Source organism: Serpula lacrymans, assembly GCF_000218685.1.
Source record: "Serpula lacrymans var. lacrymans S7.9 unplaced genomic scaffold SERLAscaffold_8, whole genome shotgun sequence".
NCBI lineage: Eukaryota > Fungi > Basidiomycota > Agaricomycetes > Boletales > Serpulaceae > Serpula > Serpula lacrymans.
Genome location: NW_006763297.1, coordinates 1,019,662 through 1,044,141, shown reverse-complemented (window position 1 = coordinate 1,044,141; position 24,480 = coordinate 1,019,662). Strand labels below are relative to the sequence as shown.

Genomic DNA, 24,480 nt, shown 5'->3' with positions numbered 1-24,480 from the left:
GCAGTGATCTGCGTATCTAGATGGGCCACTGACAGTGGTCGTTCGGGTCGCCTGGTACATTTTCGAGTTGAACGCTAACCAAGGCTTAAGTAACCTCCAAGGTGCTCTGAGCTGGTGATCTTTCAATCAGTAGCTAGTCTCTACCAAGGTCTGTACGATTTAGTTTTATATCAGCTTGTCTGCAAGGTGGTCTGGCATCCACTGGCCCATCTTCACGAAAACTGCCCAAGCAGCCCTGCACCAACCGCTACGCTTATTGATTATGGTCGTATCGCCGATTCCTGAGCTCAAAGTTATCATAGGCCAAGTTTCTCCGCCGATCAGGATAACTACCCAACCACAGGTGCGCTGAGTCACAGCTCGTTCATTGTTGCCTGTGGTCTGGGGAATATATAAATGCTATCATCTCGCAATCCAGTACGTAGTCAACACAAACTTTTGCTGTCGGTTATCACCATACGGTATTTGGGTCTGGAGAGGTTCCACCCAGACTAATTATCTTATTATTTACAGTCTCGTGTCTGGTGCCAACTTACACCATGCTCAGATGACATCCAACAACGTCGTGCTTGATGATCAGATCAATAAAAAAACCCTAGTTCTTCGAATGGGGTGTTGGGGCGGTGGAGGGCTCAGCCATAGTAGAACCTACCGGTGATATACCTCCAGCATCCATACGATTTCCATACAATTTTTATTCTATCGAGGTAATCCCCTCTTTCTATGTCAGGTGTTTTGTAGTGCCTTATAAGGTTTCCATTCCAGATAGGACCACGCAATCATTTCTTCCCTAAATATTGTATTGTTGTAAATGGGTTCAGTGGCTTTCGAGCTGAACTCGCAACCTTGGGTAGTGTGTAACGCACAAATGTTTGGGGCACTGTGGATCCTTCGAGACTTCTTCCGATTTATCGATCTTCACCATCGGTGTTACGACACATGGTAACAAATACTTCACATCAGCTACCCCATCTGCCACAAAGTTAAATGCAGCCTAGGGTATATTATACAGTCAGCTTGTGTGCACAGTTCCTGGTAGTTCTGCGGTTGTGAACGTAACTGTCGAGCTGACAGGGGATCCAGTTATTATATCAGGACGTGGATATCATGGCGCCAAATGTTTGCCTGTAGCTGATAAACGGTAAAGTGCCCCTATCTGGGCATTCCTATTTACTTACAACGTAGCCACCAGCTGTTTCTACGTGGTTTTTTTTTTCGGGTCGGCACTAGGAAGACCATGCGACCTCTCATACACTCCGTTCAAGCTGTAAATCCCACCGACGCATTACTACTGGATATCTCAGCAGTTCTGGTATCGTTTTGCAGAATTAATGTTCGACTGCAGGGCACAGGTCTGTGGATATATAAGCATGGTGACTCAGCCGGCGGTGTGGACGTGATTGCTGGATTCACCATACAGTATATCCGTGCGGAACGGATGGAACACATTATCAGTTCAATTTGACCCAACTGCAGGGAACCCGGTTCACAACGTTTATCATTGTTGGGTTGGGCTACAGGAGGGGAAATTCGTGGATTACAGTGCATATGATTAACTGTATTTTGGTGGTTTACCTCTGGCTTGTCTGTCTTACGCTTATTCTCAATGAAATACATCCCACATACAAGCATCAGCTTTTTATTTGATCAATCGTGATGACATTCTTCCTACCGTGATGCATTTTCATCTTTCGAAAAGTTGAAGTTCCGTAGTGCTGTGGCCATCGGGCACAGCCACGATGGCGTGGCTGTGAGTCTGAAAGCGTCTCATCCGTCCTTAGCTTAACCACGCTTGTCCGGTTCCTCTGTTAGTATATCTGGCCTTTTGACCTTGTCTTCCTCTTTACGGCCGAACAATATGGATGACCATTACTGGCATGCGAACCAGCATTATATTCATCAGCATTTGCAACCAGTCTCATCACCAGAACCCGCTTTCAATAGAGTTGCCGCAGATTCCGTTCATGGAGCTCATAGGTTGCTTGCTGTATATCCTATGGCTTCCGCAACCCCCACTACTCATGGTAAATCTTTTTGACTATTGTTACATTTTTTTATTGACCAGTCCTTATAAGTGGCAAGGCATATAAACAACTTGGCAGTAACCGCGAACACACCAACTTATATGCAAGCCAGCTACAATAATTTTCACTACCCTTCTCATAATGCAGTCGTTCCCCAAATGAATGAATACTCTCACGAGATTTCTCGTTTGTCCGCAATGCCAATGCCCGCTCAGCCAACAGGCTACTGGGAACGCTCAAGAGACCAATGCATGCAGGTCTTAGGGGACCCAGAGTAGTGCGTCAGGCACATGCTTATGTGTATATGATTCTGATTTTCCCCCCTTCTTGCATGCAGTCCTTCAACATCATACTCCTTTCCTTCCCAATGGTCCCGATCACAGGGTGTCCAGTCCGGTTACCAGACCCCGGCTCTCGCAAGTTCGATTTTTCAGCGCATGACTCCTGCCTCCGCCTATCCTACGCCCCCTCCTCCCAGCGTCACTCCTTCTACGTCCTCCCTTGCATTTGCGTTAGGCTATCCTCCAGAAACCCCCCAGAATGTCTCACACCGATTTGAGGACTCGTCCTCCTTTTTCAATAGTTTTCTTGAACAGCAATCTCAAGGATTGGCTCAAGCCTTTTCTGGACCAAATGATCATCAGATGAGGACCCCTTCCCGTCATGTTCATACTTTGCCACACGAAAGTCCCGATCCTCTTGCATTAACGTCCAATTCGAATTGCTCAGCTCCATCGATCACTCCTCGTAAAAGGAAGTCAACAGAAAGAGTCTCCACACCATCTCACAAACGCTTACATGCCGCGCACTCCGACTCTACTGTCATCTCACGCGTCTCTGCGATGACTGGATCTTCTAGTTCTTCCAGTTCTTCCAAGACGCCTAGGAGAACTCTTGCTTACGTTGAGGTCCCCCCTCTCCCCAAGATGTGGTTTACTCCGTCTCCTTTAAAGACGCATTCCTTTCGGCAAGGTAAAACTGACTCACCAGACTTAGGCGGATATGGATCAGAAGATGACGACACCCATGTTTCCAAGACAGCTGGTCTTACCAGCGTGAAATCATCTGCCCGAAGGACTGGCGATCGTGACGACAGGGGTAAGGACTCTTTCATCCTTCCTACAAGCTGATATATTGATATCTTCTAGACCCTCTGGAAAAGTTTATCGCCCTCACTGACGATATCTTTGACGCAGAGGATTCTCTTCCAGCTGATGTCGACCGGAACCCACTCTCCAAGGAATATTTCACCTCTATTGGGCATGATCGTGATCAGCCCTTACTTCAGCCCAATATAATTCGCAAACTGACCAAATATATCATACAAATGGCAAAGCCTGTGAAACGTACCAGGAGGACGACCCGCGAAAATGGTTTAGGCGGCGGCACACCTAAGGGAAAAGCGAGTTTGGCCAACGTCGACAGTGGTGTGATATCTAGATTATTGAAAATTTTGGATCGTAGCGTGGTAGCAGGCGAAAACGTCGAACCGTTCAGTACTATACCCCAAGCTGGGGCAAAAAACGACTCACCTCGTAAAGGTAGAAAGATACTCAAAACACGGAAAACGCTTACCGGCGTAGAAGAGAAAATTTCAACGAGCGGATCCGGTGATATTTCCCAGGAAAGTACCATGGTGGAAGAAGCGGCTATGGCGGTTGAGGACTCTTCGACAAGTTCAGTGCTTACAAACGTCGATCTAGAACAACTGTCAAAGCATTTAGATGTTGCAAGGGACAGTGTTTTGGCAGCTGATTGTTGCATTGCATTGCTAGGCAGTGATAGGTTAATAAAGCAGGTGAAGTGTTCTCATCTATTTACCACTGCCCAAATCACTCAGTACTTTATCTATGGTAGTTGTATTCTGAAGAGCTTATCATGGCTTGTCTGAGCACCATCAAGAACCAACTGACAAGTATTGTATATCCCTTTGTAGAAGCGTCGACCATCGATCGCCCAAATTCAGCGCTGCTAAAACATCTTCATAAAGGCTCTGATGCCTCTTCCATAGCTCATCGACGGCAGCTCAGCGAGCTATTTCAAGCACTCTCAGTTGCCTTACCTCACATCAATCGCCTCATTTCGGAGGAGGCTGTTGTTATGTCAGACGCAATCATCATACACACCGTTTACATTGCTATTGGTCCGTTCTTTGTGTTCGAGCCTGGCGGAGATAGTGACGGCAAGGGCAAGAAAGAGAATGTGGTCCTCAGCACGTTGGGCAACAGCTCAATGAGAGGGCTCCGACTTGACGCATTGTCTCTAATACGTGGGGTTAGTATAATCTTAACTTAAGGAATGCAGTGTTTGATGTGTCTATAGGTTTTTGCAAGGCATGAAAGCCAACGGTCGTGGATTATCGAGGAAATCCTGACGTCGCTTATCAAACTTTCTGACGGTAACAAGAAAGCAGGACAGTTCCGGTGCGCAGATATTTTTGAAGCATCTCGTCATCTCTCTTCATCTATTTTATAGTTTGCGGGATGGGCGGTCCATCAAGACTGTCTCCGCTCTACTTTTACAGCTGGTACAAACATCTGCACATGATATCCGCATCGAAGCTTCCCAGATTGCAAAGAATCGCCAGCGTCGTTTCGCATTACGTCGTCAAGAAAACATCAATGACAGACAAGCAGAACCATTCCTCGATGAACTTGATCTTGAGGTCATTATTTTGCGTTTGCATCACAGTTACGACGATAACAATCTGGCTCCAGGAAGTACGATTATATGTTGGCGGATTGGAATCAGCTTCCAAAGCAGCCAAGACCATAGTTATTTTTTTGACGCAAAGGTGCGAAGAAAAACTATGTTTTCGTTCATCTCGACTGACACATCATTGAAGGTCCGGAAAGAGTAAATCAACGAAGAGCTCCAACGAGGCTGAATATCGGGCCATATTAGATAACTTGATCTCCGACCTTCTTACGGTCTTGTACTGGCCGGAATGGCCAGCGGCAAGTTTGCTCTTGAGTGTCGTTTGCAAATTCATGGTTTGCAATTCGTTAGATGAAGGGTTTTACTACATGCTAAAAGTCCTCCCAGGTGTCATCGCTAGATGATGTAAAATCAAGTCAGACGGACAATAATGCAGCCAAGAATATTGCACTTGATCATCTGGGAACAATTGCGGCACGTATGAGGTCTAGTTCGCTAAAGGTTAAGCAACGACAGGCTGGTGAAAATGTATTGCCCATGGAAGAGGTATGCCCGCTATTTCTTGCAAGACGCTTCTTATCGGTTATATATTTTTGCAGATTATTTCAACAGCGAATTCCGAAGAATTTCGAAAGTTAATTTTAAGACATCAAGACATAGCAATGCATTTATGCAAGCGTTCATCAGACGATCAAGCGTATGATGTGAGGGGAAATGTATTTTACTTGGGCTTTGCTATGAAATAACGTTCACTTCTGCAGAGTGCGAGGGAACTTACGGCGGCAACGTGGGGACAAGAACTAGCATTGGCCTTGAACCAAGTACACAACTTCCTCGAAAATCCCGAAAACGAAACGACTCAAAAGCATCGTGACATGCTCCTGTTTGGCGGAGACCTTAGAAACGCACTGAGAGACGTTTGGAAGGATAATACAGTTGACGTTTTTGACATAGGGTCAGTCCACTTTCAAGTACTTCAAAGGTCCTTCATAAATGTTGCCTCAGCTCGCAGGAAGAGATTGTTCGAATCGACCAATTGGCAGAAGAGATTGGCACTATTCAAAGCCTCAAAAATACATTCGGTCCCATCTTAAATGTGGTTTTATTAGCCCTTGATGCTCCCCAAGTGTTTATGCGTACCAAAGCGCTTCGAGCCTTAGGGCAAATAGTGACAAGCGACCCGAGCATTCTATCTGCTGTGCGCGACTTGTCAATCTATTACTTCTGATGTCAACTAAAATGTCTCGATTAGGCTAACGTCCGTGGAGCTATTGAAGGTCATCTCCTTGATAGTTCCCCTGCTGTCCGAGATGCTGCTGTAGAGCTGATTGGAAAGTACTTGGTTGACTCACCAGCTGTTGCAGGAGACTACTACCAAAGAATCGCTGACCGTATTGCTGTGGGTGTGTCGATACGTTCATGCGCGGTTTACTAATACATTGATTTGCCTCAGGACACCGGTCTCGGAGTGAGGAAACGTGTCATTAGACTGCTCAAGTCCTATTACCAGGTGACAGATAATATGACTCGTCGTGTCGACATAAGTACCAAGCTCGTGCTGCGGATGTTGGATGAGGACAATACGGTGAAGGACCTGGCTGTCAAAACCTTAGAAGAACTTTGGTTCACTATTACCTCATTGCATGGTCTTTCCATGAAAGTACGTCAGTCAACGAAGCCTACTAATGGTGACAAGGGTGGATTGCTATCCAATGTATCTGTGATTATGGGGGTTGCAACGAACTTTAAAGACAGGCAATCACCTCTGGAAGATTTGCTGCGCAAGATGATAGCAGACAAAGACGGCACAGACTTAACTTCTTTACGCGGTAGTTACACTGAAATCTGCGAAACTTTGATCGATGGCTTAGTTGACGCGTCTGATCTGCCTGGCTTTGTGAGTCTCCTGGTAGACTATTATGTTCCGCAATGAGCTCACATAATAATGAACAGACTGTCCATACTTGTATACGAACTATATTTCTGTTTACCACTGCTTACCCACCTGTTTTATCTGGATCAAATGCTTCCACACTATTGCCATACCTGAAACCTGCAACATCAGTGAGTTTTCAGCCTTTGTATTGTTTTTAGCTATTCATATGGCACACATCATCAGCCTGAAGAAGTCATCATAACAGATTATCTGTTGAAAATATTCAGAGCATCTGTACCTCATATGCCTAGGACTTCTGTGAAGCTTGGTCAAGAGCTTCAGCTACTTTTGCAGCCCATGATTCTTAAACCGTCTACTATAGGCGGTGTTCAGGTAAGGTTCAAATCGACCTAGTCTTGAGCGCTCATCATGGTACGCAGGGTTTGCAAGAATCGGTGGCGTGTATGTGTGCAGTGGTCCAGAATTTAACCCACGACTTCAATCGGCTCGTAGCTTTGGTGAAATCTTGTAATGGTCTGTACCATAAATCTTGGCGTTAATCACTACTCACGCGGTCATGTGCAGCGCGGCTTCAACAAGCTATCTGCAGGTCGACGGCACAAAGAATGACTCCAGTCGAGGTCAGGACGCTTTCCATACTGATTTTCATCGTCTCGCTACTCGGCGAGCATTGCGACTTTGATTATGTACGCAACGAATACGAAGGTTCTGGATTCAGTCGATTTATATGAGCCAATTTAAATTGATAATGTGTGCAACGCAGATCTTGCTTCTGATCTAAACACTATCACGAGAGTAGGTATATGTTTATTCTATGAATTTACATAGCACTCAATTCTGGTTGAAGGGTTCGGTTGTCGAGCATATTTACAATAGTCTGTTGAAGTTATATGAAAAGTATGACGATATTGGACTACAGGGACGCATTCTACAATGCCTCGGTAGGTTCATTAACGCATCCATCTATTTTTGCTAAACCTTGTAACGATCTCAGGGTTTCTTTTTCGAGCTCAGCCCACGTTGATGACTTTGGAGTCTTCAGCGAAAATTATGGATGACACGTTTAAATCTTCGGACGAAGACAGTCATGGGCGGTTGTTACGTATTATGCAGGATTTCTTAACTGCAGAGTCAGTAAAGCAGTCTATACAGAGTAAAGGTTGGCGTTCGTTTTGCGACGCGTCAGTATCACTAACGAATCCTCAGTAGTCAATCTGAAGACACATTCATCTGAGTCAGAGGTCAATATGGAGGAGCTCGTGGGTAATACCGATGGATTCGCAGACTCCGGGTATGTTTTATCCCTTTGAAATTTACTGCCCTTACATTGCTATAGAGTCAGTTCAGCCATAGTTCAGCGATATATAGCATCCATTCTTGATGCGGCTTTATCGCAAAACGCGGCCATTCAGGCTGTTGCTATCGATATCCTAAGCTTCACCGTAAAGCAAGGATTAGCTCATCCTCTTCAGGTGCGAGTTATATACTTCGTCGATGCCATTTATCGACTATCAGTCCTAGTCTTTCCCTATAATCATTGCGCTAGAGACGAGTCCCATTTCCGCTATAAGTGCTCGTGCAAACGCACTTCATGCTGTCCTGTATAGTAAACACACATCGTTGCTAAATGTTCGTTATGTGGTCAGTGCACGGGAATCTTTCAACTACCAGAAAAGGATTGGGACCGGAGTTTTTAAAGGTATGTATCAAATGACTTTTGCTTTGTTATTGATAATTGCTTATCTCCGAAATAGGATATAGACTGCAGTCAGAACCTGTAGCATTGCTTCAGCGATGGTACTCCTTGGTCCGCGAAAAACGTGGATCTAGACAAGATTTTTTGAGATCATTAGTCAAAGTTTTTGACATCAACGGTGCTTTACAATCATCCCAGGTAAGTAACTCGCTTGAAGGTACTACATGTACTTAAGAGTACCAGGACGATATTGATTTTGCGCGATATATGGCCGAGAACTTCTCCGCTTTTGATTATAAAACTCAAGAGGAAGTGCTAACTGTCATCAACTATCTGACTTCGGTATTATCGACTGCCGGAATGCAATTGATCGAAGTGCTCTCGCCGTCTAATCTTTTGACGCAATTACACGACGCTTCACAAACCGTAGGTCCTTCGGGCGGTATCATATCGCTTGGGAGTGGTGACTGTTGATTAACTAACATACTTTGTAGGAAGCCGTCGAAGCCGTCGAAAACCCGCATGTGTCTGCTAAACTGGGAGGCAAGTTATACATCTCATTGTGTAATCCTTACCGACGTATTGATCGAATAAACTCAAGCCTCAGCGGTCCAACGCTGGGATATAGCAGTCATCAGAAGTTCTGTCATCGTAGGAATGGTTATGCTGCTAAAAGCTTATTTGAAGATGCTTTATGGCCTATCTGAAGAGTATTTCATCCACATCTATGTCATCATTACGGGCTGACAATGTATGTCTGTAGGAAATGTATCAAATTCGCGCCAGGCAAGAAAAGTATCGTGGGTGACAAGGCTGTCACGAAACGGCATCATAATCCAATCATGTGGGACCGTCTCCCTTTCGCGAGTACTCCACTTGTCGATCAAGATATAGAAAACCACAGGACAATGGTATGACTCCTTCTGGTTTTTTTCGCAGCAGTGCTCATTCTTTTCGCACCAGTTCCTAGCTATATGGAGTGAAGACGGTGTGACGGTGGAGCCTGACGATGATTCTACATGAGAAGACACTATCACGCTTTTCATCAGTTTCATGACATTTTTATATTTTGCACCTGACATTATACCATTCTTCGACAATACAGCTAATTACGTCGTCATCATCGTTTGCATCAATAATCTTCCTGTATTCTACAGTGTGCTGCATAAAATAATTCCGTATGAGACATGGTGTGGTCATGCTTCCAGAAAACGGCTGAGAATAAACAATGCTACGTGGGACAAAAAATTGCCGGCCAGTCCTGGACCCGGCTTTTCTTAGAGAGAGAAAGAAAGAGAGGGGACTAATTTATATGCCACCATAGGCTAACTAGAGCCAAGTTGCAGTGAATCAATGACTATAGATACCCAAGTCTAGACTCACTACAGCATTGCCGCCTTTAGCACCTGTATATTTGACTGCCCTATGGTGTAGAAAGTATATTATGTAAACGAACTTCGGAGCTTCGCCCGAAGATTCATTTCTGTGATTATAACCGGCTTTTTGTGGCTATCATTAATTTTCACATGGTATTTACATATGTTTGTTATATAAGAAGCTTTGTACCTACGTTATTATGGCATTCATTTGCCCAAGAATCCTTCTCCCACATTTGTTCCCACGCCCTGAGGGTCCAAATATCTAACATATGGCACCCATACTCACATTTGGTACTGTCCAGCTGCATTGCCAGAAAATTGCCAGCCAAAAAATTGCCCAAAGTTTGGTTGGAGCCTGAAGTTGTGAACTTTGTTTAGACTTGTAGATTATTGAGATATCAGCATGTGTTGTACTGGCAGCGCCGGGGCAATATCAGACTGTATCTTACCATTGATGGACTCTGACCAGACAAAAGGACTCATACAACTTCTCTTATTCCATCAACAGGAATGTGGTGTTGCATGCTTGAACATCTTAAGCAGTGTTGGCACTGCACACTTGCCTACAGCCAACAATATCTCAACAAGGAGCCTTATCACACATCCCAACTTAGCGGTAAGGAATGGGTCGAGGAGCTAATCAACAGCCATCAAAATAGGATCTGTTGCAAGCTGGGAGTCAGACTTGACACCCACTCTGCATACAATGTCACATCCCATTAAATATTCACTACCCAGGTATTATTCATTAGTAATGCCTTTGGTGCAATACAAATGATTTACTCCTAGTGGGGTATGCAATTGCTAACACCCTGGCTGCTCTCTTACATTACATTAGCTAACAAATGTTCTTGGGAGTTTTGCATTCCAATCCCACTAGGATCCAAGCAGACAACCAAAAATCTCAGGTCAAAAGACTTTGAGCCAGCAATGCCTTTTGTTTGTACCTATGTAAACATGCTCAAGTCTTAGCACCTTGTATGCAAGCAGTTCCCAAAACCCATACAGCACTAGCCCAATATACCTTAAGCTTACCACCAGTTAGATAAAAATCTCCAGGTGTGTCACATCTGCTTGCATTGTCCAATTTATTCCTAATTTATAGGGTATCACAGCTTGCTAATGTCTTTTTCTCAAAGATCCAAAATACTTCTGCTCATGGAATACCACAACAGGGAAAGCCACCTTTGGGCTTTTGTCCAAACAAACATAAGATTTCCCTCCTACATAAAAACAAGAGAAATTATTCTTGCATCTACATCATATCTTTGTCAATACACCATGTAATTGAGTGCTAGAGCCAAAAATACTTCATTGTTCAACCCATGTTCCACATAATAGACTGAGTCACTTTTTTATAAGACACTACTGATAAGCATATAACAATCATAGCATAGTCAGCAATGAGGAAAATGACAGCACTATTAATGGCAATAGCAACAAGGAAGCTGCTATGAATGTCAATACAATGGGGAAGGACTCACCGACAACTGTTTGTACTAATGAAGTTACCATAATTCCTACCCATACTCTCAATCAATCCATTAAATCCAGTACAGTCTGCACCCCTATTAGTCCAGCTTCAAAAATATCTGGTGGAATGAGAAAGTTTACATCGGTACAGGATTCTGCAATAGCAGAGTCAGTAGTAACTAGCACATCCTGTTCAAAATCTTCTTGTCTATCTGGTGCAGCCACTCCCAATGGTCTCGGGGAGCAGATACAACGGAGCAACAACATCCAAGAATCCCAGGGGATAGAACTCAGATTGATCATCAAGCAAATGGCTTTGAATAATACACCAGCCGCTTCAGCCACTCCCACCGCCTCCACTTCTAGTATCCCTACCAATGACCAGCACTCTACCTGTCCAAGTGTACAAAGCCTTGTGACAAAGCGTACTCAGCAGCTTGAGCAATGGCTTGATGATGAGTGACTGGTGGCCTTCCTTGATTTCTTACAGTTGAAGCCTGACATTGTTGAGGGATATATGGACCTTGAGACAGGCCCAGAGTCCGAGCCATTCCACCGCTTGTGGGTGGTGAAGCATCTTCAGGAGGAAGGGTATCCTGTGGTGGATGTCTCAATGGGCTAACTTTGTTATACCTGTTGCTTTTCATGTAAATGGTTTTGCATATTTGTTGCTTGTTGTATAAATGCTGTTGTATACTGTTCATAAGCTACGTTGAATGTATTTTGTTGTATTTTATCAGTTCCTTGTGTGATCAAACCAACAATTAAGATAGAAAAAATGTTACCGGGCCTCAAAATGACTATACATCAATATCATGTTCTGTGCTAATATCCAAAGCATGTGGTTCCCCCCTTGTCCTGATTTGTTGAGAGTGGCAATATCAAGCATACCACGGGTATGTATGTCTGTTGGTGAAGAGATTGAGTCAGCGAGTAAGCTTTGGATTTCCTCTGCATTGTGGACCCAAATGAAGTTGTGGACAATGCAGAGGGCCACAGGGATGCAGGCTTGCACATCCAGGTTGTATTTGGGGGAGCTTAAAATGTTGCAGAACCTTTGCTTGAGTACAACAAATATCCTCTCAATACAATTGCAAGCCTGTGTGTGATGCAAATTGAATAGCTCCTTGAGGCCTACAGGTAGCAGATTACATGGTTTAGCACGTCCTATATCCATGAAGTCTAGATGCTTACCTTTGACCCACTCTACCCCACTCTACTAGATGGTACTGAATGCCACGGTGTCATGCACCAAAGTTGATTGGTAGCATGGACAGGTGTCAATAACGAAGCGAATATTCAAAAAGACTCGCCTTTGCGCCACACAGGCACAGTGCCACGTGGAATAGTAATTAATATTGCCTTTTTCGAACTTGTGGCTGATCAGCATCACCTCTATTAGGCAATCCAGTCACGCTTACCTTTGCTTTTCCATTCGGTACTTTCCGCATTTCGGCAAATTTTCGCGTCGCCACTGGCTACACATTGCATTGCGCCCTCGCTTTTGTCGTTTCCTTTACTCCCCTTCCTTTGCCTAGCCCCACCATGGGCCCCTTCCTCTCCTTTTTATTCTCACCTGACGGTTGTTTCTGGATCCCCATTCTAATCCACTTTTTCGTCACCTCCACCCTCCTCCTCCTCATCTTATTTGCACCCCCACCATTTCTGATGTCACCACTTCCTATCCGCTTCCGTCGCCAATCCGTCAACTACCACGTGCCACTGCTGATATCAGCAAAGCCCCGGCGGCCGGTCCAAATAGGGCAACAGGTCCATCTTCATGACATCGATCTGCCATCATATACTATCAAAACATTGGTTGCTCATCTTGCCTCGTTGGAGCTTGGGAGGGTAGTTTTTGAGCTGGAGAAGGTTCATCCCCTTGCGTTGCCCATGTTCATCGCTGTCCCATTCACTTGGGTACACTTATCTTTTGTCCATCGTCTTCGCCACAGCTACACCTACCACACACTGCCTGGGACTCACTTGTTCCAAATTGGAACTACTCCTCTCCCTCCCTCGTTTGATCAGGTGGTCTAACACAACCAGTCCATTGGTAAGGCCATGGAACTGTCAGATTTGGACTAGGTGGTGGACCGGTGGCTCCAGTTTCTTTTTTTTCAGCAGAACATTCATTTACAGTGCGATTGTTTTTGATTTTTGAATCATTTTTATGGACACATATTTTTTAGAATGCCTGACTGACAATAAAGGAACTGTGTTGATACTGATAGTGTTTTGCCTTGCCTTTTTTTTACTGCATCTTCCCATGACATCATGATTTTCCTGCTCTCTTTTTGCTATTGGACTTTACTTTATGGCTGTACAAACCTGTGACATTACTCACAGCATTCATTGTTCTATCCCTTTCTCTTCCTTTTTTGACAATCTTATCCTGTACTACCTATGCAGGATTCGTCAGCATATATTCCTTCCTTCATGTTCTTTCTCATTCTTTTTGCACAGCTATACTGTGCATAGCCTACTTTTATTTCACTATATAAACCCCTGTATTTTACCTTGTAAAAACAACAAGAACTCCAATCCAGACTTCTTCTCTAATCTCAAGTTCACTACTCTCTGCTACTTGTGATCCAGTGTGGTCACAACACTTCCCACTGCTACCACTGTTAATTGCTGTCATCGTCACTTCCCACTTTTGAAGTCATTGTTATCCCTTTCGATTAGAGTCCTTCTGAGCACTACAGTTTGTGCATCAGGAGCCTGCTATCACTGGGAACCTCGTCACCTCGTCATCCTCGTTGTTCTTAAACCTACCTTGTGCTACAATTAGCAAGGTAGTGCTCATCTATACTCGTCACTAAGCCCCTATCTTCTATAAATTCAACTATCCCTCCTCCTCAAAACCCACACTCATACACCTCTGGGTTTTACTTTGAAGGATCTTTATACGTACCACCCCACAAACAACCAGACCACTCCACTGTTCTAGGAGGCAAAGCCCATAAACAAGTTCTGTGGAATCTGGGAGGATTGTGTGTTAGTTTGTTTTTGTGTGTGGTTTTCTAACAGCAGTTCTCATCATCGACAATGGTAAGGAACAAGAAGCTGGTTGCAAGATCCAAATCCAGCATCCACTAGATAATACTTCCCTTCTGGAGTGCGCAAGTCGTGCCGGTGTGCATTGTTAAAGAGTGTGGCATCATATGGAGAACCCTCCCAGCCCACCAGTACATAAAGGAAACACAGATTGAAAGAGCAGCATGCCAAGCAGTTTTGTGAGATTTTTCCTTTCAATCATGTGAGTTTTTGTGTTCAACCAATAGTGCATAGCATACAATGTGTGTACCGTCTATTGCACCGAGAGTGTTGGAGAAAAACAAATAGAATTTGGGGTTGGGGAGGATTTCAGGTGGTGTAGGATTGTCCTCCGTTGAAAGGCAGACATATGCTGGGTAGATGGGGGCCGAGGAGAAAGCAACAAGTATTTCCTTGAAGTATCTATCATTGTAAACAGCGCCTAGGTATAATCATGTAAAATAAAGCACTTACCTTGAGATAGCGTCGCTTGCATGCTGAAAATGTTCTCCAAGGTGCCTTGTTGTGAGGCCTGTAATGCTAGCGTACAAAAAAATAGCCAGCTTCTTATCCAAACCAATGTACTTCAACAAAGTGTGTCCAGCATTCTCCAATACTTCCAGTACTTCCAGCAACTTGTTAAACACCAACTGCAGAGCAGATGAAGAACAGGGCAGAGTGTAGACACTCTAAGGCACCTACCTACAAGGTTAGCAACCTGGTCTGGTTAGATACTGACCACTTAAAATTAAAAGATCAGCAATCTAGAAAACTGACCAAAAAGTGGATTGGGCCTTACCAGATTAAGGAAGTTAAACCCAATGCAGTAGAGCCCAAAATGAACGAAGGTAGTACCCAAGGTCAACATTAGCCATGTAAAACCTTATACAGTGACCTCAAAAACCCTTTCCATGTTGACTCTGGGTGTCATGCATGAAGCATACCATCAAACAGCTTGAGAATTGCACTTAGCTTTGGTGAAATTATAAATAGTACATACTCTTGGCTATAAAATGGCCCCATAGGTCATGTGATTTGGTTCACATGCTATAGAGATATGGTTGATTTAAAACAGCAACACCATGGAAAGGGTCTTTTCACTTTTGAATTGAAGAGTGTATTTGGTTATTATCAGTACTTAGTATAGCCTACTTTTGCCCTAAACACTGCCTAAATTGTTCTAGGCATATTTTTAATTGACTTCTGACATTCCTCAACTGGTATCTACTCCATTAAAGTCATTTCCCACAATTCATGAATCATATTGGGGGGGTTTTTATACCCTACAAGCCTCCTCTTGAGATGTTCAGTAGAATTTAGGTCAGAACTGTGCAGGCTAAACCATGGTGTTGAATGCTTGTTCCTGTAGCCAGTCCTTGACCTTCCTGCAGGTATGCTTGGGGTAATTATCCTGCTGAAAGATACTTTTAGAAGGATTGAGACTAATACTCTAGGGTTTTCTGGAGCTTATCCTTAAGAATTTGAAGGTAAAGGTCCTCATACATTTTACCATCAATCTTGGTAGCAAATCTAACCACTTTTTAAGTCAAGCAGCCCCACATCATTAAGGAACCAAACTCGAGGATTCCATCTACCAGCCTATCACTAAGCCCCTTACCTACCCTTTTTCATGCTTATCTGACCCTATGCGATTAATTTTAGTCTCAACATACCATATTACTTTTTTTTAGTCCTCCAGAGTCCAATACTTGTGAGCATAGGAAAAATCCAAACAAGCTTTGTAATACCTAGTAGAGAGAAGGGGATGTTTGGACTTCACCACATCCTTTATAGCAGATTTCTTCAAATGAAGGCAAACAGTATTGGATGAAAGGGGCTAGTTGATGATGCTGGTAAGGTCTTTGGTCATTTTAACAGCATTTTCAGCTTTTCCAGAGGTAATAAGATGTTGGGCATGTCAAATATTGATAGGGGAAAGCTTGGAAAGATGACCTTTAATAGCTTTAGGTAGGGTAGAATGCTCTTTGGAGCAAAGTTTGGATATAATAGAAGGGCTTACACCAGTCTGCTTGGCAATGGCTTCACCAGAGTAGTCAACATCAAGCAATAAAAGGACAGAGCCTTTTTGAGTAAAAGGAAGGGATTTGACCATGATGGTGGTTGAGAATCAGAAGTGTGTGAATTTTTCAAGCTCATACATACTATTTGTATATATATCTTTGTTTGTACTAACACATATTGGCAAATATTTAATGTTTTAACTAAGGTTCTAGTCATTAGTTTAAAAGTGAAAAAACCCTTTCTATGGTGTTGTTATTTTAAATCAGCCATATCTCTATAGCATGTGAACCAAATCACATGACCTATGGGGTCATTTTATAGCCAAGAGTTTGTACTATTTATAATTCCACCAAAGCTAAGTGCAATTCTCAAGCTGTTTGATGGTATGCTTCATGCATGATACCCAGAGTCAACATGGAAAGGGTTTTTGGAGTCACTGTAAAGGGACGCTTCCCAGACAGCATGTACACTAGCTTGGATCAGTTGTAGTTACCCAGGAAAGTGAAAAAGAGTTTGAGGTCAAACAAGTAGTGGATGCACGCTTGAAGCATGGAAAATTAGAGTTCCTAGTCCAATGGAAGGGCTATGGAGACAAGGACAGAATATGGGAACCAGAAGCCCATTTGGACAATTCCCACCATGCTATTTGAGAATTTTATTCTGAAGAATCCCTTGGCTCCTAGAAAGCTTAAACACATGGATTCAAACTTTTTTAATTCCCTTTTTCAACCTATACCCAAAAATTTAACTACTACCTCTGGTACTTGGTCTTGCCTGGCAGTCAAACCTTAGAAGGGGGGTAGGGTTACAATACACAATTTTTGGACCTTGAATTTTCATTTTCCACTCCAGCTTTCTTTCTGAGCTTTCACAACAGTTGCATCATGCGGCACTTTCCTTTTGTTCAGACTACCTTTTCTCGCACTGCGCTGCCCTTCTTTATATAAGTCTCTCATGCAGTGAAGCTGGTCACAAGGGCTACTCCCTATGATATCCTCAGCCACTGCCTTTATCAACTGTATAGTACATATGTACAAATAGTCTATAGATGTATATAAACCCCAATAGATCAAGGAGACTTTCAGCAAGTCCTCCTGTTATTTACCTATAACAAACTTGTTTCTAACACTAAGGGGTTTACCCACTCCTCCTATTATCCTCTTTACTGATTACTATGTGCACCAGAGTATAAAAACTTTGGTTGTTACAGGCACAACATTCTTGACAGCAAATTAATCATACATGGAGCACCTCAAAATTGCCAAAGAAAATAAAGTGGGGTCTACTTGTAATGACTACAGAGCTGTAAACCTAGCAAACAAAGACCAGCAGCACCTTAATGCTACTGGGATTGGTGCTACTGCCTGCACCTAGCATCAAGTATTTTGCCCAGGTGCCGTAGTGGATTTTCAGAAAGGTGAACTGTGAGTTGCCCACAAATTTGTGATTGTGGCAATTGCTCACTCTTCATAGCCAAATAAACAAGGACTATTCCCTGTGTCAGGCCTTGTCCTCATTGGCTGGGATTGACTCAGTCATAGTCCTCTACAGTATAATGTGCCAATACAGTCAACACCTCTTAAAGAGGGTCTTTGAGGGTCTGTATCCTCAGATCCCCAGGGGTGTATCCATTTACAAGGGCATTGAATCATTTCATGTGCATGGACACCAAGACATCTGCTTCTAACTTTATCTTTGGGGCTGGGCAGGTTGATGGTGAGAAACACTTTGGGCTCCCCTCAATAAAGTCTCTTCAAGCACCCGGGCTATAAGCAAGTCATATAGGCAAGAAATATTGGACAATCACATGAGTGATTCTAATTGGAAGAAACTTATACACATAAGTAGGTCCTGGGCTTCGATAACTAACACATATTCATGATTAAGTGCATGCCTAGTCCTGACACTTTGTAAGAAGTTCAAAAAGGTTCAACAAGGCTTGCAATCAAGCAAGCTGGCATCCAAAAAGATCAGTTCCACTGCAGGCTCTGAGGACATAGAGGCTTGGATTGCCCAGGGAAAAAAGGCACAGCAAAACCAGCTGCATAAAGAAGATGCCATGGATATATATGAAGACTTTATAGCAAAATTACCCAGCAGGGCAGAAGTTCAGCTGCATTTATTGCAACAGGAAACAAGAAATGGAGTGGTCCAAGGAACCACTGTTTGGTTATTGGTGGGTTTGAAGTTGGAAGAGACTCAGTACATCAGGAAAAAGCCTTTTGCTATATAGCAGAGGGGTTTGTACATATGTGCAAATAAAGCCTATTATAGCACCTATAGCACTTATAGCACTATAAGAGCAACTATAGTACGATCATAGCGACCATAGTGTTATATGAGCAATAAAAGCAATGGGAGCAACAAAAGCAATAATAGTATTATAGACACAAAATTTAAAATGCTATATATGACTACCATAATGTTTGATTTGCATATTTGCTACTAAAGTTATTAAGATAAAATTTGTGACAAACATCCAGAACATTATTATGAGTCCAATGATGAGGACATGTATTGTGGAAACCACCAAAAGCAGGGATAAGCTGATAAACCTGTCTAATACTGGATAAAGGGATGATTTGTCCTGGAGGAAAACCTTCAGGGTTTAGAGGTACCTTATTAACAGAGTATATTAAGTGGTCCTTTTCAACTGTGGATTTGAGGTTGCTATACCACTATACATATGCCAAATGATGTTTTGGCCAATTATTTGGGGATGCATGGAAACTGTATAGTGTTTCAGGTAGCTTAAATATTACTCTCAATCTCCCAATTCTTGTCCTTTAAATACAGTCATTAGTATTAGACATGCTTGTGGTCATAGGGTAAGAGAAACATTACCTTTTATGCCTGTAGCCTCACAATCAGGAGAATTTATCACAACCACTGTGTCAAACTGCAACAATAGATTGTTTTTTCCATTTGGCCTGGCTTTGACAGAATCTACCTGGTCATTCTCCAGGTCCACATTGTTGCCTAGGTTATCTAAACAGAATTTGAAGCCATAGAAGATATTGAGGTTTTGAAATGGAAGGGGTAGTAATCTGGTTTCACGACATGTATTTGGGTGAGTTAGTTTACTGTTAAGGAAGACTTTGAGTACTGATTCAAATCCAGGACACTGATGCTTCTCCATGATATCCAAAATGCTTTGCTGACATTTATTAGGGTATTTTGCTATGACAAGCTTTTGGTCTTGGAATTTGGAGTGAGGGAATTTGTCTTCTTCATTATCCATGGTCGTTTTCAGATAGCTCTGGAAAGCAACCACCTTTTCACGACGCAGAAGCCATGTCACCATTTGTGGTGCTTCATTTCTTATATTAGAAGCCCTCCAACCTTTTTTTGCAAAGTCAATATGGAAGCGCTCAAACATCTCGGTGTTGTAACTGTTGGTGGTTCCAAACTATGTGATGAACTGGCAGTAGTGGAGGAGAGAGTGGAATTTAGGGATGTTCAGGTGTTCTCTTATGTTGAGTCGTACCAATATACCTTTGTGTTTGTGGAAAGTGTCCAAAACATCTGAAAGGTAGCCCAGAGTGGTATCATCATGAGTGGGATACTGTGCTATCTGGATGAAGTCTAGGAGGGATCGGTATACAAGTATAGCACTCCTTGGAATTTTTCCAATCAAACATCCTAGCAATATGCGGGCCATATCTTTTTTTTCCTTTCCACCAATCTGGCCTAATGCATAAATCCTATTTTTGAAATGACGAACACCATAGCAAACAGGAAGGGAGGAAATGCGCTGGTCAAGCTCCTTGGGATCCATAAGGTCCTTGCACCAGTTCACCATATGCTTGAAGACTCCCTTGGTATTGTTGATGGTGAATGTCGGGGGAAACAGATAAATGAATGTCATAATAAGGGAAGTTAAGCGAGAATAACTCATAAACACCACCAGAGACATTATTATCCTTGCATCTCTCTTGAAATTGATTGAAGGAATCTGTATTAGCTCTAGCATTCTGAATGACTTCTTCTGTCCAGTTCTGTGTACGTGGCTCTCCAGGAGTAGATTCTGAAAGCTCAGAAGCAGGCCTTTTGTGACAACACCAACAAGACACAGTCTAGGGGCACTGGAACACAACAACAGACAGGCAGGAGAGTAGTGAGAAGGAGGGATTTTCCCCTCAAGGTGCGACCAAGTTAGTTGTGGGTAAACAACAGGAGGACTTGCTGAGTCCTTCCCCATGTATTGCTCCTGTATATATACTAAAATACATGAGGTACTGTACAGTTGTAAATAAAGTTTAAAGTCCGATGTTTAGCATGTGACTATGAAAAGTCCGAAAATGTAAAGTAAGGTAAGTGGTCACATGATCAGTCATGTGACTTGGAAAAAAGAAAAGTAAAAGTACAAAAAGTGAAGCAAGCGTAAGTAGGTGCTGGTATGTCAATTGTAACACCTTTTGCATTTGGGACAGGTGCTGTACTTTGTATATGTCACTAGACATTGTTCTGGATAATCTGCGATGTAGCAAGCCAAAACAGGATAAACTCTCCTGACAGCCCCATCACCCCCAGTAATGTCCATCCCTTCAATGCCAGCCTTCTTCAAAGGTTCTAGTATGACCCCCATAGACTCATGGAATAAACACTGAACTCTTGATGACTTCGCCTTTGCTGTAAGCTGAGATCCCCTAACTTTATTGACTGACAGATATCCTATGAGAATGCAAGCATGTTGGCTTGGCTTGCGTCTTATGGCTCTGGGTATGTTTCTCAATGTGAGATAGACAGGATAAGCTGATTTAGAGTCGGAGAATTGCGTGAGCTGGGTTTTGTCAAAGATTGTATAAGTCAATGTAGAAGATTCACACAGGCCATGCTCACCTGGATAGCATGCCACCATTTCCCTGTCCACATCTCATGGTATATCCTTGAATCTCTACTTGCATCTGTAAAAATCTTTTTGGGACGATAGACTATATTTTCAGCATGGGCTGAATTTCCCAGGAGAGTTCTGATAGCTGACAATACATCACAGTACTGAATTAGGTGTGTGTTGTCAGGAGTATCCGGGACAGAGATCATGGTTGATTTCCATTCAGCCCTGGCTGGTATGTTGTGGTCGACAATCTTGTGTGATGCACGTATATTATGATATGACAAGCCAAGCTTCTCCTTGACCTGGGAAAAAGTATGAGCAAAGTACAGAGAAATTGTGAAATCACTGACACCTGGAATACTTAGCAGTCAATCAAATGACTGATGCCCTATATCATCTTGAATTGCCCAGTATGCTACCCTCCAATCCATCTCTGAGACAAAGGGAAAGAACTTGGGATCTGGATCTTCACCCATTTCTATGTCTTCACCTCTATCTCCACCTCCACCTGCTCTAAAAAATTCTCTTCTCCACCTCTGATGTAAAGTCTCATCCATACTTATGACCTTGCCAGCAATGAGATGTTCCACCTCTATACGTTCATCCTCATCATCATCTAAGACAATTGAGTTTGGATGAAGGGATGTGCCTGCTATGTTCTACTCATCTTCTATAATATTAGGAGGCTGGATGGGAACAAAGGAAAATAGGTCTTTTTGCAGCTCCTGTAGTACGTCTCCAGTTGTCTCCTCCTCCCCATCATCATCTATCAACATGTCTAATCCACTGGCTTTTTCAAGATCTTCTTCTGACTGTGGGATAGTGAGTGCTTGTAGCTTTCCTTTGCGGTACCATAGACATTTGTTTGCAGAGCCAAGATGGGCATTAACAGCATGAGCTGTTGCGAATGACTTTCCACATTCAGCAGGACACATGTGAGAAGCATCTTTGTTGACTAATGCTGCACAATGTATAGGCAAGGACATAATGTGCACTTGTATGGATTTAGTAGAAAGCAAGTCTAGAATGGACATGGTGCTCACCAATAATCTGTGAAGAAAGTGTTATCAATAGACCTTACTATTTGTGGCAATACAGTGATAGTCAAAAGCATCAATTCTTGTTCTGCTTGAAGTATAGAAGTACAGAGTAATACAAATACAGTAGTACAGGGACAAAAACAATAGAACATTTTACAAGTACCAGTTTACGAAGCGCAACATTGGTGTTTGTGATTACAAGAGTCAGGGAGACTAGACATATAAGCAGTCAGAATGCTCTCTCTCCTCTTAAGAGCATTGAGTGCCAGAGTGCGTGCACAAGTTGACCCCAAAAGATCAGACAAAGTTGATTTAGAATGCTTGGCTGATGCAGAATACCTAGGTATGCTCCCCCCACTACCGGCCCCTGCAACATGCGACATCACAAGCGGGGGAGCAAGGAACTTGAATTTATCGTCACTTGAGCGGAAGAGATCCAAGTGAGATACAAATCCTTTAAGCCTTGCAAATAGCTATCTCAATTTTCTCCACTTCTTCTTGCTACCTTGTATAGCACATAATGTGTCACGGAGGATTTGCAAAACTGAGGTATGGGTGGTAGGAGTCAACACAAAGAAGAGGGCAGGGCCAAGTTTGACAAATCTTTCAGGAACAAACATTGCTGAATTGAAAATTGTGCTGTGCAGTTGCTCAAGGTAGGGGATTATAAATGCAAATTAGTGTGAAATATGTCTGTTGAGAAAACTACAGAGGTTATTGGCCTTGCCAAACATTGTAAATTTATGATAAGCTACATCAACACGAGTAAACTTGTTTTCAAATTCAGGGTTGAGCCATTTCCTGATGACCTCTTGCTCTATGAATGTTGCGTCCTTAAATTGGTAGGGCTGCTCCAGTAACACACACATAGCTAGAATAATATAATAGAATGACTCGAGATCATGATGAGCTGCATGCTGAATGTTATGATACAACCACCTTGATCTATGTATAGGAGAGTAAATGATGCTCCACGTAAAGCAAAGCCCAAGATATGGAGCCGGTGATCCTATGCAGCTCTGAGGAATGAAGCCCACCCCATTAGCTGAAAAAGCTGCTCGTGAAGGTGGACCGAGTTCTTCTCCCTGTCCTTGAGTTCAGCTAATGCATGGACACTCCTCCAATTTGCTGGAAAAAGGGCTTTGGGGTTGGTGGGGTTATCAGAGCTAGCGCTCATCAAGATCAAGTCAGGACGCCATCTGCCACCACCATCCTCTACTGAATGTACTGAGTTGGCGGCAGTCCACCATCGCAAGGCAGCAGCTGTACCACTTGGTAATGCAGAGTCGACCTTCAAAACAATGTTGTTGAGAAATGTAGCACACTCCTCCTCGGCTCCTGAACTCCACGGTTTGGTAACGTCTGGATAACCACTTGTTGTTGTCCAGAAAGAATCCCCAGAGCTGTAATAACCTTCGCTATAAAAAAAAATTAGCGTATTGTGTAGCATGGCTTCTGTCCCATATTGACCTGTAAAAATGTGAGATAAAGGGAAAATTACCGAAAGAAAATCCTCCAGTGTGCAGTAAGTAGGCTTTAAGGGGTGCAGCTCCTTCTTCAAAAGAGGGTCCATAAACCTATGGAAATATTGTTTTGGGCCCTTCATAATGAACCCGCTGAACTAGACAGTGAGAAGACAAAGACCAGGTAGTCAGTGTGGGGCAGCAAAGTAAGATATGGCAAATATACCTTTGGATGGGTGAAAAGCATGGTGCAGCAGAGCAGCAGCGGCTATTGGAGTAAGTTTATAAGCCTATCCAGGCACAATGTGATCAAAAAAGGACTTACCAAAGTGTTAGGAGATATGGCAGTGATAGATGTGGACATAGTAGACATCTCTGGCATGAAGCTGTTTCAGAAAGGCAAATGAGAACGGTATATCCAGCAGCAAGGTGAAGGAAAGATGCACCTGGTAATTTGCCATCCCTTTTCTATCTTCCTTTGCCATCTCCAGAGGAAATTCCATATTGCACTTAAAATAACTCGAAAAATCAGATATTACTTTTTCAGGACTTACCTGTCGCAAATTGCAGCAGTATATCTGTAACAGGAAAGTGTGTAGGCGCTTGACCTCATCCCATATTTGGATGTTGTCGGACAATTGGCATTTATAGCGGGGTTTTGGCGGTACGTCCCAGAATGGCAGGTGCTTGAGTGCACAAGCACCTGCTATTCTGGGACGTATTTGCATCCATAGCAGTGTTTTGGCGGTATGTCCCAGAAATGGGATTATCTATATCCGACACCGAGGTATTGCTCCGTGTTCTTGACATGCATACTCACGACTTGGAGCTTCTGCTTCATTTGCTCAACAACAGCCAAAACTTACCACCAACCTCACAAATTTCCGTTCAAATTTGTCTGTACTGGTCACCTATGGATCTTCAACATCTTCAACGTCTTCAGCATCATCTA

General features: G+C 43.1%; 5 protein-coding genes across 5 annotated transcripts; 2 read left to right on the top strand and 3 right to left on the bottom strand.

Annotated features, from left to right (window-relative positions):
* Positions 1-27: 27 nt before the first annotated feature.
* Positions 28-1,604, top strand: SERLADRAFT_469872 (uncharacterized protein; the record flags this gene model as incomplete). The annotated part of the gene is made up of 5 exons (XM_007319382.1): positions 28-148; positions 303-417; positions 514-707; positions 766-1,141; positions 1,193-1,604. One exon carries the CDS (start codon positions 1,238-1,240, stop codon positions 1,463-1,465), a length of 228 nt encoding a protein of 75 aa, XP_007319444.1.
* A 254-nt stretch (positions 1,605-1,858) lies between these two features.
* Positions 1,859-9,486, top strand: SERLADRAFT_450009 (uncharacterized protein; the record flags this gene model as incomplete). The annotated part of the gene is made up of 31 exons (XM_007319381.1): positions 1,859-2,024; positions 2,076-2,301; positions 2,362-3,122; positions 3,173-3,822; positions 3,882-4,298; positions 4,347-4,447; positions 4,500-4,689; positions 4,742-4,818; positions 4,870-5,017; positions 5,070-5,228; positions 5,282-5,386; positions 5,444-5,637; positions 5,688-5,880; positions 5,935-6,081; positions 6,136-6,579; positions 6,636-6,746; positions 6,802-6,951; positions 6,999-7,092; positions 7,144-7,284; positions 7,343-7,374; positions 7,427-7,520; positions 7,574-7,738; positions 7,786-7,870; positions 7,916-8,051; positions 8,101-8,278; positions 8,334-8,473; positions 8,519-8,701; positions 8,770-8,818; positions 8,877-8,985; positions 9,039-9,186; positions 9,239-9,486. The coding sequence occupies 31 exons, from the start codon at positions 1,859-1,861 to the stop codon at positions 9,296-9,298; spliced, it is 5,853 nt and encodes a 1,950-aa protein (XP_007319443.1).
* A 4,739-nt stretch (positions 9,487-14,225) lies between these two features.
* SERLADRAFT_438992 (uncharacterized protein) lies at positions 14,226-14,662 on the bottom strand (the record flags this gene model as incomplete). Its single annotated transcript, XM_007319380.1, has 3 exons — positions 14,226-14,378; positions 14,427-14,608; positions 14,641-14,662. The coding sequence occupies 3 exons, from the start codon at positions 14,660-14,662 to the stop codon at positions 14,226-14,228; spliced, it is 357 nt and encodes a 118-aa protein (XP_007319442.1).
* A 7,022-nt stretch (positions 14,663-21,684) lies between these two features.
* On the bottom strand, positions 21,685-22,059 carry SERLADRAFT_438991 (uncharacterized protein; the record flags this gene model as incomplete). Its single annotated transcript, XM_007319379.1, has 1 exon — positions 21,685-22,059. The coding sequence occupies one exon, from the start codon at positions 22,057-22,059 to the stop codon at positions 21,685-21,687; it is 375 nt and encodes a 124-aa protein (XP_007319441.1).
* Positions 22,060-23,074: 1,015 nt separating this feature from the next.
* On the bottom strand, positions 23,075-23,892 carry SERLADRAFT_408980 (uncharacterized protein; the record flags this gene model as incomplete). Its single annotated transcript, XM_007319378.1, has 3 exons — positions 23,075-23,535; positions 23,755-23,818; positions 23,854-23,892. The coding sequence occupies 3 exons, from the start codon at positions 23,890-23,892 to the stop codon at positions 23,075-23,077; spliced, it is 564 nt and encodes a 187-aa protein (XP_007319440.1).
* Positions 23,893-24,480: the final 588 nt, after the last annotated feature.